The 14,903-nt window shown below is 41.0% G+C and overlaps 1 protein-coding gene across 3 annotated transcripts in view; it reads right to left on the bottom strand.

Annotated features, from left to right (window-relative positions):
- The window catches only part of rsrc1 (arginine/serine-rich coiled-coil 1), a 124,372-nt gene that overhangs the window by 97,796 nt on the left and 11,673 nt on the right, over window positions 1-14,903 (bottom strand). For all 3 annotated transcript variants that reach the window (XM_076873204.1, XM_004543713.3, XM_004543714.5), the window contains exon 4: window positions 3,644-3,853. In XM_076873204.1, the coding sequence (XP_076729319.1) occupies window positions 3,644-3,853 (210 nt within the window). The remainder of the gene's footprint in view (window positions 1-3,643; window positions 3,854-14,903) is intronic.

Consider the following 14,903-nt stretch of genomic DNA (forward strand, 5'->3'; position numbering starts at 1 on the left):
AACAAGATCTCTTAACAACAGCTCGTCTTTTTCAATAAATTTTGCATGAAAACATGCCGCTGGAGCACCAAGTTGCCTGCTGTCATACTAGAGGAGTCTTAAATGTTTAATGACAACAACACCAAACACATGTGCGCACACACAGAGTCGGTGTCAGGGTGCCGCACTGAGGGGCCCCTCTTTCATCCTGACAGACACTATAAAGCTCCTGAGCCGCTTCTCCACCCCGCCCCGCCATCAGCATACCACCGCCGCACTTCTCTCCTATCACCCAGCAAGAAAACCTGGATGTAAATGAGGCTGGAGTGTAATAGTATGTGGGAGTGCGCAGGTGTTTGTGTTCAAGTGGTGAGGATCAGGGGCTTGCATAGACCCTACCCCCATTGCCATTAAAAAAAGAAGAAGAATGGAAATGGAAAAGGAAGAGGAAGTAGCTTCTCAAATTAGATACAGTAAAAAGGGAAAAAAATGTTTTACATATTCCTGAAGCATCTTGTTGCTTCTGCCTTACTTCTGCTGAAAGAGGACATGCTAGGCAGCTAAACTCCTGTGAGCATCAAGCAGATTTTGGACAGTTATAAGATCATATCAGCATCTGCAGGCATAAATGGCAGCCATACTGACAGCTATCCAACCTGTGATGTTGTACTATCAAAAGTCAAAATTAAGCTGAAAACATATCTTCCTAAAATCATCTCAAACACTATTTATCAATTTTAAAATGAAATGCCAACTCTTTATGCTGGAAATGCAAGACTGAAAGAGGCACTAATGTGCTTGGATTATGGAAATGTTCCAGTGTTTTTCCTTTTTGGAGAGATGTTTTGGATTATATAGGCCAATAATTGAAGTGTAATTTGCCCAGGTCACCAAGATCATGTCTCCTAGGAGACAGAGATGCCTTACAACAGCTGAATAAGTATGTAATGGGAGTATTTATAGTTGGTTTAGTAACTTGTGCCAGACTAATTCTCAGGCGTTGGTGTCTGTGAGAAGATTTTAGGGAGGCTTAATTGTAAAAACGATGTGGTCAAGGAGCAATGGGACAGTTACTGAGAGTTTATATCCAGAATTAAAACGTAACTTGATATGAACTGTCCAGTGTGTACTGGACACTTGGCGAATGAATATTACCAAGTAACTTATTGTACAAAGTATTTTGTATACCTCACTCTACGTCAGTGTCTTTGAACATCCTTGTTCTGTCTTGATGCTTTTATATCTAATTTTTTTTTAAAAATTAACAATTGCAATAGTCTATTGTAAAGTAATATCACATGTCTTGGAGAATAATGTCTTTAGTGTTAAATCTGAAGTTAAAACTCCCCACCCCCACAAAAAAAAAAAAAGAATTAACAACTTGGAAAGAAAAGATGTTTATATTTTATTTGTAAAAGGGCAAAAAACTCTATCAACACCCTGATATCGTTAAAAAAACATCTTTAAAAACCATATACATGTAAAATGTAGAAGCTTTGTAAAGGTAGGATTTAGCACAGCAGTGCATTGCAACAGATTTCACAGTTGCACCTACTGAAGTGGGTGCTGATTCGATATGTCACGTCAGTTAGTGGGTCAGCGCCATATGTCGAAATTATTCAATCTTTAAACCTCCACAGGCTTAGGCAGTTTTGAAATAAATCAACACTGCCACAGGTGGAAATGCACACACACGCACAGACTTAACACAAATATGCACACAGACAAGCTAAAGCAGGGTCAGAGATAAAAGAAGAGATTCCTATCGATGCTAAAGGATATTGAAGCCTTAATAAGAAAATGGATATAGTCTACTGGCCTTACATTTCACTGTTAGCTTTATTTGTTTTCCTGATACTGATCTAAGAAAGGCAATATGTAATGGCGGCAAATAAATGGGAGCACTTTTCCTTTAAAAGCAAATATCCAGTCTCTGGCCATACAGAGAAGTCTTAACACCCAAGCTTTTCACTGACGACCAACAAAAGTGATGAAAAAACAAGTGCTGAATACATAGAAATCCTTCAAAAATTGTTATTATCAACAAATACGACCCTATGATCTTTAATTCTAAATAAACATCTTGAATAACACATAAGTGTTTAACAATATTAGTGATCGTGCTTGTGTTTTCCTCAATGATGTCAATATATAATACTTCCTAAATACATAAAATCTGTTGTGCTAGCAAAGATATACATTTCCTCCTTTTCTTGGCATTTAACTCAGTTAATGAGATTCAGTACACGTGATTTCCAGCCACAGTTGTTCAAGTGCGTTACTTAACAAAAAAAAGATAGAAAAGTTCTTAGATATACCATACAGCATTTCTGGTCTCTCACAGCCACTGCTACAGTGATAAGTTTCCTCATCTGAGTGCACAGTTGCATCAAGAACACATCTGAGGAATGGAGATTTTAGTCAGATCAAACAGTCATAAAATCAGAAACTGTCGTACGGCTATTACTGCATGTTTCTGTAAGGAAAAACCAATGAAAAGCCTAGAAAATACTCCCTCAAAGTGTTTCCTCCCAGAAAACTTTATGTGTTAAGTTTAAGCATAATATAAGCAATCCTTAAAACAAGAGTTTTGACAGTAACTGAGAAATGCATCTGCTAATCTGCCAATGAGATCCTCAACTAATCATTTATCCGAAATTGAAAAGTGCCCATGATTGTTTTCTTAAGCTGAATATACTTGTTTATTATCAGCATTAAGGCTACATTTGCCATGAAATTTTCAGTCGATGAATTAATCAATTAATCGGCTTAAGGTTTTGTCGACTGTGAAGTAAATTCAGCCTGTCCCTGAGTTTCTAAAGTCTGGTAAGCTGATGTGTAGCACAACAGCTGCTCTGTATCACTCTTGGGATCCGCAGTTTAATACACACATCTGTGCCATTCAATGTGACAAGCAACAACAGAGTACCAGTTGTATTACAGTGGCCCCCAATCACATTAGAGAATGACGCGATGGGGGAGGGATATATCGGCAGACGCAAAGAGAAGCCTCTAAGGTAGTTATACCTGTAGTGGAGTGTACAACTGCTAACACTCTGAACCTGTTCCTCGTCTGTATTAGAGTCTTTAGTAGACATAAACTTGCAAGTGTAGATGTCCTTTGCTAACTTTCCTAACTTTAATAATAAGACACTCTTTTTTATTGTTTTTTTTTTCCTGGCAGAGACAACAAAGACATTTGGAGGTGCATATAATCCTGTTATGTTTCTAGACTTATTGCTGCCGGGTCCAGAGGGTGAAAAGTGCAGTTAAAGACATCAGAAATCATCTGGTGACCAACGCATTCAGTAAAAACCGAACCTGTGCAACACTCCTAACTACCATCTATTTTTATATCACTGTGAGATTTTCCTCTTACAAGAGGGAACTATATCGCATTACATAGCCCGTGCTGCCTTGTGCTTGATGAGAAGGAGAAATGGAGAAAGAAAGGGAATGATGGATTGATGGATGGAAGGATCGAGTGATGGATGGACGGATGGAGGAGCTGAGACCGAGCTCCGCATTTATGTCCGTATTACACCAATCAGCATTTTCTGCTCTCCTGTGGTCCAGTAGAGTCGACAGTACCTAAGACTTATTAAGGTATCTTTGTGTCTACCTGTGCTGTCACCTCACATATAAGGGATAATATCCTACTTACCCCTTTTTCTCTGCCTTATCTTTACTCTTGTCCTTCTCTTTGTCCTTGTCTCGGTCCCGTCCTCTCTCCTTGTCTTTTTCCCTCTCCCGGTCACGGCCCTTGCGCCGGCTCCGGTCCCTGCTGTGGCTACGGCTCCTTTTGCGGCTGTGGGTACCTCGCCGGCTGCGACTGCCGCTCCTACTTCGAGACCGCCGGTGGCGAGAATGAGACCTAAAGCAGAGATAAGGAAAAGTTAAAGCAAATAAACCTCTGACATTTCTTTTCATTTCTGGCACAGTAATACGAAAGGGAAAGCACCTTTATTGTTTTAGCTACTCGCGTTCTGCCTTGTAAGTGTCTATATTTCCCAGAATGCCTTTTAATCACTAAATGCCTAATCAAATGTGGCTGAAACTGTTTCACACCAGAAAAATGTGGCAAGAGGAATATGAAATAGAAATAGGTACAATAGTAGATTCAGTTTTACTTTTGTAGCGCCAAATCACAACAACAATCCCCTCAAGGCTGTTTATACTGCAAGATAAAGACCTGACAATGTGAGAGAGAATATGCAGTTTTCAGAACTGAAATTCAAAGCAAACTGAAAACAACTATGGGAAATGACACCCAACACAGTTCAAGTTTTAGCAAATTGCGACTTTATGTTGCAATATAATGCTGAAGCATCCATGTCAATACTTCTAGGCTATATAAGCGACAGAGCGCCGATTCCCAGTTAACGTCATTCACATACAGCATTGGACACAAGTGGATACAGGGTTCACAATTAAAACAGTTTTAAGTCATTACATTTGTTTGGCAATTTATTATAAAACTTTTTTACAGCTTTAATATATTTCAGCTGTTTTTATACGTGTAACAAAGCCAAACTATATTAGCTAAATTAATAGTTGTACTTTTCTACATATATAAAACAAAACTCCGTTGCTTATCGGTACGTTCGGTAGAGGATCGATTTAGTTCCATCCGAGCTACCAGGCTTTGAAACACTGGTGAAATTCCTGCATAGCAACACTTTGAGGCTTGCATCTGCTAAAACACAAAATGAAACTGAGATCAAATTTCACAGGAGCTGATAGATTCATCGTTCACTGGTCCACAGTAATATTAGTTATATACAAGCCCACACACTATAAACACACACACACACACACACACACACACGCTCACAGAAAAACCACACTGACATTTTAGAAATTGAGCCAATTAGAGGCTGGCTCAGAGGAAGACCTATCATTGGTATTGATCCTGACACTGGCCCTCTGGTCTCAAAAAGATTTGCAGTGGGAGATTTACTTTGTTAGCCATGACACACGAACATAAACACACTTACTTTGAACATACAGGAAAGGGAAAATTCAAAGTGTAATTTATATCCCAAAGACTTCGATGCATTAAGACAAGTAATACTGAAATATAAACTTATTGATGTGTCGCTGCATGTTCCTATCAAAACAGAAATGTGTTACAACTGTGTGCGTTTGTGTGTGTGCAGAGGGGAACGAACATGATTTGAAACCCCAGTAGAAATCGGCAGCTGAGATGCCGTTATTTTCCATCATCTATCATTTTATTGATTTGTCTATAAAAACAGTCAAACCTGCTGTCCATGAGCTTTATTGCTTTCCCCCCTTTATTAGTTTGCAGTTTGGGACATCCAGAGCTGTCTCTCTCCCGACAGAAAACTAATCATTTTCTTCAGACACCTGTCACCATCCTAACAGACAACACTCTGACAACTGTTGCAATCAATTAGGCCGGGGCGATCCTGATCACCGGAGAATCCCTGCTCTGTTTCTGTGCTCTATGTCTACACTTTCTCTCTCTCTCTCTCTCTCTCTCTTTTTAAACTGACACTGAAATCCTAAATGTTAGAAATAAATTCCACATCCCTCAAAAGTCCAACCAAACACTCCTGTTGGAAAAACTATTAACATATTGATTATTCTGCTTGTATTTGTTTTTTTTAGATTAAAAAAAATGTAGAGAATGGTGAAAAAATCCCCAAGGTGACACCTTTAATCTCAGAGTCAGCTGCATAACTACATAACATGTAACTCATGCACTGCAGTCAGCTACAACAGCCCCTGTGTGGTATAATTTTCCTGCCAAGCCATTCTCATCGCATCTGCAGATCAGAAACTAAAGCAGTAACCTGGGGTGATTATCAAAAATAATTGTTATGATACATCCTATTCATAGGTAAAGGTGAGAGCAGTCTTCAGTTCCAGGCATGGTGATTGGCTTGTTAAATATAGCCTTTACTGGAACTATGATTCAGCCAGTCAGGGAATCACTTGTAAAGAAAAAAGAAAAATCTTGCACTTTTTGGGGGGTATGGAGTCTCCAAGAGAGATAATCCATCATGGCCCTGACTAACCTTGGAATGAGTGAATATATGTGTTGACAATGCATGCGTATGTTTTTAATCAGCAGTACATGAGGGGAAATACAACAGAGCCGCAGTGTTCCAAGTCCAAGTCCTATATTTACAGCCAAGCAAATTGTGGTCAGAAGCAGTAGATGCAATAAACAGAACTTCCCTCTTTCCCTCTCCCTCTATTTCTCTGTCTCTGTCTCCCATTCCCTTCCTCCCTCTGATGGCAAAGAAAACAGCCCACTTCTGGGGTGTGCAGCAAATTAAATTTACTGTAGTTAATAGAGTGAGCCTATGCTGCTAAATGTCAATTTCCTGACCAAGTCCTTCCCCTTGGAGAATGATTAGCTAATTTAAGGCTGGGGATAAATGGGCTAATGCAGGACACACACAGATAAACAGCCACAGTTGGACCCCATTCCAAGCCCTTCCCCTGCTTTACATTTTATTGGCCTTATTATCTCCAGGGAAAATGGGTCCCCCTATGACCTAAACATATTTTCATTTCTAATAAAAGGCCCTTGCTGGTTGCCCCCATGTGCAGACCTCCTCCCTCCACACACGCGCACGCACGCACGCACGCACGCACACACACACACACACGCACACACACTCCCCCCTTGCAGCCTCCTTTCCTCCATTCCTTCCTCGTTTCATCGTCCAATCCATTAAATCGAAGCTCTGCAATTGGCTGGGACCATTTTCCTGGTGAATTATCAATAGAGTAATTATGCTCCATGTTGGGAGCTGGGCTGAAGCTTATCGCCGCTGACCCCCCAGCGTGCGCCAGGATATGATCCCTCACCACAGCCCATTGGGGTAATTATGTGGTCGGGTGTGAAGCTGGATGGTGTTTTACCTTTATCTGTATTCTATTTCTGTTTTCACTGAAAATTGGACATTAATGGCAGCTACGCGATACCACTAGTGTCAGATACAGGTGAACGCCTCCAATGGAATCTGACCCGAGTCGAATCATTATTCACGGTTCGCAGTGTACGGACGAGCAGCACATGAACCCCCCACACAAACACAGAAAAAGACCAATCATCCGCACTGTTCGTTTAACCTTATCTGGCACCTGTTTGAGCAGACGCGATGGACATTCACACAGTTTCCTCTCCTTTCTTCCCAACCTCCATCCTCTGCTGGGAATACAAAAAGTTTGCGTCCGTGGTGTTTTGTTTTGTTTTTTTTCCTCCCCTGTAGAAGAAAACACCAACACAACATCTCGTCTCCTCGGTAACACCACGAGTGTCGCACCTGTCCATTACCCCAGTGCAGCAAAGCAGTGATTAATGGCAGTATAACTTTAACTATATCACATTTCAGAAGACACTGTTTCCCCTGTTTGACCAGCGATGCATTAAGAGATAGACATGCAGTATAAAAATGACCATCTCCGTTTTCTTGCAAGATACTGTATTTAAGAGGGCACGAGGGAAAATGATTGATCATTGTAACTTTTAATTTGCTTATTCCCATCACCGAAGGCTTGCTAGAAATGTGTCAGGGGAATGAAATCCTGCCACACTTCTAAACTAGCATCCAGGCCAGCCTTATTTAAAGATTAGTGGTTTTTCTGGAACTTTGTGTAATAAAGCATCTTCTATTTTAAGCTAAAAATAAGTGACATTTGAACACTTTGTCATCTTCCTAAAGATGCAACAAAATGATTAGCTTTTATTAGCTTTTTATATCATCATTAAAATGAGTTTGTCTTGTTTTACGCAGAAATTTAAACATCAACAATGCACTCCGAAGGGGCAGCTGAGCAGATGTTAATGATGATATTTATGATATGACTTTAAAAATGATTTGTGGCATATCAGATGAAACAGAAACGATAGGCTATTCATTATTAACTGGGACCTGCTTGAAGGAGGAGGGGGGCACATAAACTTAAAAATCCTTATTTATTCAGACAGCATGATCCAGAAACAATAAAAAAGCAGGACCTGACACCAATATCCAAACTATGTCTGACCTAAACTGACATAAAAACAGCATAAATAAAAAAGATAAAACTTATTGTAATAACTTGTAAGTCATTTTTAAACACCACAGAAAGACCGATTTTTGAAAACCTCAACTATTACAATAAAAACAGAATATTATTGCATTGCCTGGGAAATGTATTTGACTAGAAAAATTTAACCTATTAAGTTAACGGTAAAGCACTGGATTTAAGTACTCTACAGCCACACACACACACACAGAAGAAAAAAGCTCGCTAGTTGACTTTTCCGAGCAATAGACAGATTGAAAAAGAAACAGGCCTATTGAAAGCGAGACGATCCATATTTGAAGAACTTCATTAATGCACTGTTCCCCGCTGAGTTATTTCCAGTGACAGAGCACACAGCAGCAGCTTCATGTTCAAGTTAAAAGTCACTTTTCTTTTTTTTTTTATACAATTTCAATGTGTCTAAAAGCACCTTGAGTGAGCAATGTGCATTTCCTGCTGCCAAAAGACGTGGAAAACAGCTGTTCCTGCCCGACGCTGCCTGCTGAATGGAATGCAAATATGTTAACCATCCAGAATTTATTACTTTTGAGTGCTCTTCAAACGCAACGGCAGACACAAGTTTAATTTATGATATTCCTCTAATTATGAGAGCTGTTGAAATCATTTCCCAAGCTGCTTCCTCCTTCCAAGCAGCCACAATATCTGTTCCCTCGGTTCACAGTACACGCACAGACGCACACACTCAGACGGATTCAGTCATCCACTGTGCACACCCACACAGAAACATAAATATACATACACACACACTAGCACACAAGGAATCGCTGCAAAGTAGCTGATTGTGAGCACAATTAACACAGCAAAGACGGAGCATGAAAGATTCACAGAAATGTTTTTTCTTCATTCCGCTCTGCTTCATAAAAGCAAAGTTTAGATTTGTCATAATCTTCAGTTTGCTTTTAATTTGGCAGTCGTCAACACAAACGTCTGCAATGCCCTGCTACGCTGTGAAACAGAAATGAGACCCCATGCAGGCCACCCACTCACTATCTCCCATACACACCCAAACACACACACACACGGCTACAGCCACAAGCCACAAGGTCAAGTCATTTAGCAGAGTTCAAAGGCCTTCAAAGATCCCTCAGATCTATATGAACCTAAACGGCCAGCCAACGATGAGAGAAAAGATGACTTTCTGCAGCAAGATACAGTTTCCATGTGTGTGCACGCATGCTTCTATGCCCATGTATGTGCATGTGCTGCTGGATGCTTGTGTGTTGATTACCCACAGTCTTCACTGTCACATATGCGCAGTGTCACTCAGCCTCTACGTCGCAATCCTAAACTTGGCCGTCTGGTGTGCACTCGCAACCTTTGACCTCCTTGCAGCCGCAGCTTGACATGACACCCATTAGCAGCTGGAGCTGGGGCTGGCCCAGCCACTCGCTTTGACACAAGGTCAAGTAGAGGTCACGCTCAGACTAGGTGCTAACTCGCCAACTCGCTCACAGCCACTCACGCAATTGAAACCCACTTTTTTCTCCCCCTCTTTCCAAATCCATCACGGCTCGGAACAATTAGCTACGCTGAATCAGAGTTGTTTTGGATGTCGCCGTCCCCATCGGTAAGGAGGGAGAGAAAAGTAGAAGGACAAACAAGGAAGAGGAGAAAGGACATGGAGCAAAAGGTGAAGGACAGCAGGAGGTTAAGGAGGGAAAAGAGGGGAAACGATTTTTTTAAAAGTTGGAAAGTCAAGAACAATCAGAGTTTAAAAAAAAAAAAAAAAAAAAAAACCCGAGGAAGAATGAAAAAGAAATTGGGAGAAGACGGAGCAGACAGCCGTACTTCACATCAAGCTGGCTCCAATTAGCAGGTGTGCTCTCAGACGCTCACTCTCCCTCTCTCTCTCTCTGGTCAGGGAAGATGTATTTTTCTGCCTTTTATACGCATGTATTTATGAAGTGGTAGGAGATCTGAGGGCCCTTAGCATAACAGCCTTTTATTGTTTAAATGTGGACTGCTCGGCCCCGTGTGCTTAAGTGATTTAGGAACCTCACAACTCCGGTATAAGAAAAATCATAAACGCTGAGACAAACCATGTGGGTGGACTGTAAAAGGCACAGAGGAACGGGCCGACAAAAAGCAGACACACATTCCACTACTAAAGGGAAACTACACTTAATTAAACACCCAAGACACAACTGGAACAGTGCCCTGTAAAAAACATGGAACTATTAGTTTCGCCTCTTCGGTGGAATAACATAAAGTTGTCTTCTAACAGAACAGAGACTTGTCTCATAAAGAAGTTTCTAAAAATCTTTTTTTTATAAACCGCTGTCGAGATTGAACAAGGAGAGGAGAGAAACACTGGAAGAGAGATCAAGAAATGAATAGAAAGAGAAAACACTCGTACCCTTCGAGGAAACCCCCCCCCCCCCCCCAATTCTGTCACTTCACATAATCTACATGTCCTGTGCATTGAACTAGAAGTAGGAGAAGTATGATTTTCCCCCCTTTACTGCTCACAGACAAACACAGAACTTTATGACTCGAGAACTCGAGACGCTCCAGTTTCGTAAACATTGAGCAGAAAAATATACAAACATATAGACCAGCTCTGGTGAAAATTTAGTTTAGTGTATATCATAAGTCAATTTTTTATACATGCGGCATGCTAAGTATATGGCTTTTATATCTAAGGGAATTTCACTGTTTGAGGACATTTCATATCTTTACATTTTATGTTATTTAAATCTAAAGATAAAGATATTAGAATTCACGTTTTTAAAAAAAAAAGTTTGCAAGTTACTGTGATGGCATGAATGTCATTCTTTACACATCTGCAGTGCCACGCTTTGTGTCAATATCCCACCAAGTTTATAGAGAAATCTGCCCAACTTCCACTCCAACAAAACCGTTGACTGCATTTAGAATAATTACATTTCCCAGCTTTTATTTAATGCCAAAATCCCAACGTCAAGTTCTCTGTTCAACCAGTCACAGAAATGCTCTGCTCCTTTGTTCAACCAATCACACGACAGTTGGCCACGTATCCTTTGGCTGATCCATCTATCTCCACTTCCTCCTCATGTCCTCGACTGTGCCAAAACCCAAATGGATACATAGAGCAAAAAAAAAAAAAAAAAAGGAAGACAAATTTCAAATAGAAAACCTCATGCGCATGCTGAGAAAGTGTTTCATTACTTTTAAAAAGATTGTCAAGGTTTCAGTCAAGGCGCACATGATCCTCGTTTCATTTCTCTGCCATTCTCTCTCATTTTTCTTCTCTTTTTCCACAAATAAATTACCAAATGTGTGAGTGAAACCACGTGCGTGTGTGTGCGGTTGCTTTGCTTGTCCAAAGAGAACTGACAAGTGCAGGCAGTCGATCCATTAGCTGGCAATTTGCTCTTAAGTTGTCCGGGTTGGGGACGGGGGCGAGGGCGGTGGGGGAAGAAGGGTTTTTTGGCAAGACAATGCACATGACTCTGCTGAGGACAAGTTAAGTGAGGTGCTCACACACATAATCCTAGGCCATCACTCAAACACCCCTTTAAGACATGCACTCTTACGCACAGCCTAAATGGAAATCAGTGGCCCAATAACGAAAACAAAAGCCTGTTGTAAAAAATTTGGATGCATCTAATAATGTTAAAAAATCATTATAGTATAAACAGGGCCATGCCAGCAAACTTGAAACTATATGTGTTTACATATGCATCCTCCAAGTTCAAGTGTCCATATGGCCGGAGTAGGCACACAACGAGAGTACAAGGTAAACACGGCTGACTGAGGTTTGTCCATGCATGCTCTCTGAGCTCAGGTCTCCATGGACTGGCTCAAAACCTGGCCAGTGAATCTCACACACACACACAGAGCACATAAACATACCTCCCGTCCACCCTCCCTCCCTGTGTGTGTAGTATGTTTAAGCGTGAAAAGAAGAACTGTGGACAGACGGTGGCGTTTATGTGTGCATAAATTAAGAGCAGAAGCTGTTAATTAAAAGGGGGGGGAAATACGCAGGGATGAAATAAAACTTTGCTAATCGACTGCTTGGCAAGGTGACCTCCGAGTGCGTCGGCCATCGTTCTAGGACCTGCTGTCCTGCTGGGCGAGGGGCACAGGAGGGCAATGTGCAGGTCTGACTATGAAAAGAAGACAATCGGGTAGAGCGCCCCTCTTCTCTTTGCTCTCTCGCTCTCTAGCAATGCATCTCTAGCTCGCTCTACCCTCCTTCTCCGCCCAGAGCGTTATTAGACCCAGAGCTCTGCTGCGGCTCCAAACAGCTCAATGACAACACACAGGGCCTGCCAATTAGAAATAATTAGACAGTCATTTCAGTGGCAAGTCTTTTTAAGTGCATATATAACGATGCAATGATGCTTATTAGCCGGCCTGAGCCGGCGAGGACCAGGGCCTCAAACGCTTTGGTGCTGGAGAAAATAATTATGCCAGTGATCACAAAGCGAGCTGCACATCTCTGTACTTCACCTCCACGCGTTTCAAAAATCCACTTCATTAGCTCCCGTAATTAATCCTCCATTAATTGCAGGAAAAGCCCAGTTTACCTCCCTTCGTTTCTAATTATCATCTTATAAATAGTTATGGTTCTAATTAATGTGTTCATTAGGCAGGATATTTCTCTCAAAGCCTCGCTGGGAGCCAAAGGTCCGGCTCAGCTCTCTCTGAAGCCTAACCAGCCAGAAGGTGAGGCCATCCTGCCTGCATTTGCTTTTATTTTACTACATTCAACCTCCTAATTGGCATTTAAAACCCAATTTGGAAGAACTTCAAGAAGCTTAAATAGGAGAGAGAGACAGAGAAAAAGCAGGAAGGAGAGTGAGAGAGATACATTTGGTGTTCATTTTCCTATGCCAGAGCTAAAAGCGTTTCTGTCTCCGTCTTTCTCTCGGTCTGGCCAGACGGATGAGGCTTTTCACTGTCATAAAGTGAACACAATGAGGGCTGATTGCATGTTATTAGTGTTTGGCATTTCAGTGGTTTTATTTTCAAAACAGCAAATCTGTTTCTCTACCCAAAAAAATAACACTGGAAATGACATACTTCTACTGAGTTTCAGTCATCAAAGAACTAAATCGTGTCTTTGGTATACAAACAGAAATTAACTTTAGGCTGGTGTCTATGATACCTAATTAACCCTGAAGACTTTCACTGGCAGAGGTGCAAAACAATACAAAACCTTCTCAATTATCACAGGTATGATCTTGAAACTGTATCCTCATTTTATCATTTTGCATTTACTTTTTTAAGACAAGACTATAAACTTGAAGATTTTAAACTGTAATGCTATTAATACAGTTATTTTGGGTACTTGTATCACTCATCCTCAAATATGATGTTGCTCGGCACAAATTATATTGATTTACTGTATGTTTTATGTCTCCAGTATATATATATTAACATAAAATGTTAATTTGTGTTTATAACTTCTGCTCCTGGGCATCACCGCTGCTTCCCAGCAAGAAGGTCCTTGGTTCAAATCCACTGGCCGGCTCATGCCTCTGTGTGGAATCTGCATGTTGTGCTTGTGTGTGTGTTCTCTCCAGGTATTCTGGCTTCCTCCAACAGTCCAAAGACATGCATGGGGCTAGGTTAATTGGCAATGCTAACTGGGCTGTAGGTGTGAACGCAAATGGCTGGAATGGTGAAAGGTTTGACTGCAATAAACAGGCGACCTGTTCACGTGTACCCAGCCTTCACCCTATGACAGCTGGGATAGGGTGATAGGGTGTCCAGCCCACCCACACCCTGAAACCAAATTGGATAAGCTGAACAAAATTAATGGATGGACTTTTACTCAGTTTTAGCTGCTTCAAAACAAACGTGTTGAGTGACCTTCAGAGAAAACCGATTATTAGGACATAAATGCTGTCAATTTAAAAAAAAAACAACAACAAAAAAAAAAAAAACATACTAAAAGCTAATAACATCACAGCTAAGATAAAAAGATATTTTATTTTCCCAAATAAACCATTCAAATTTTGCATGTTCGTAGTGATTAGGGACAACAGTTGGTGTGTTTTATATTGAAAATCTCGATAGGTACTAGTGGTTAAACAGGCAGTTAGTCCAATTGTACTAATAGTGCCTTCCTATGTGATGATTGGAGTTTTAGGGAAATACAGAATTTCCTCATTTTACAACCATACTAATGAGAATGAGTATGAATGTTCTTTTCTAATTTTGAAGTAACTTTCTGCTTTGAACCCAGATCAATGTGCTCAAATGATTTCTGACATAATGATTAGGCGACCGAGATATTCCTCTTTGCCCTCTATGAACTGACATGAAAAAAATGTTAAAAAATGTTTAAACTACATTTTCCAACCGCCGCTACAACGTAACAAGCTTTATGTGTCATTACTACCCATTTGTTTAGCAGACGGATAATATGAGTAAAGGGACCAGTCTGTGCCGTCTGTGATGTTAAACTCGTCTTTGTTTAGGACCATCGAATTTTTGTGCGTGTGCGCGAGTGCAGACTACAGCTAGGTTTCTACCCAGGGGAGTGGGCTAGTGTGTTGTGAGCCTGCAGGATGGAGGGGTGCGATGGAGAGGGGGGTGGCTTGGCAGAAGTGAAGGGGAGGGTGAGTAGGAGGGGGGTTTCCTCTGGCAGTAGAGGGGAACACTGCTTGCGGCGAAGCGGGGATGAAAGAGGCTGTCTGTGTCAGTCACTTATTCCTCCCTTTGGTAAATAAAGGTTTCTGACAACAAAGCCGAGCAGCGCTTGACTGGCCTTTACAGCAGATAAATAAAAAAGACAACACAGAAAGAGAGTAAGACAGAGAGAGGGGGGAAAAGAGAGAAACACAACAACAAACGCGTTCAGATCTCATGACGCATGTTGATTTTTATGGAGTAGAGAAGACGTAGCTGAACTAAACCAG

The sequence above is a fragment of the Maylandia zebra genome, linkage group LG14, assembly GCF_041146795.1.
Source record: "Maylandia zebra isolate NMK-2024a linkage group LG14, Mzebra_GT3a, whole genome shotgun sequence".
In the NCBI taxonomy this organism is placed as follows: domain Eukaryota; kingdom Metazoa; phylum Chordata; class Actinopteri; order Cichliformes; family Cichlidae; genus Maylandia; species Maylandia zebra.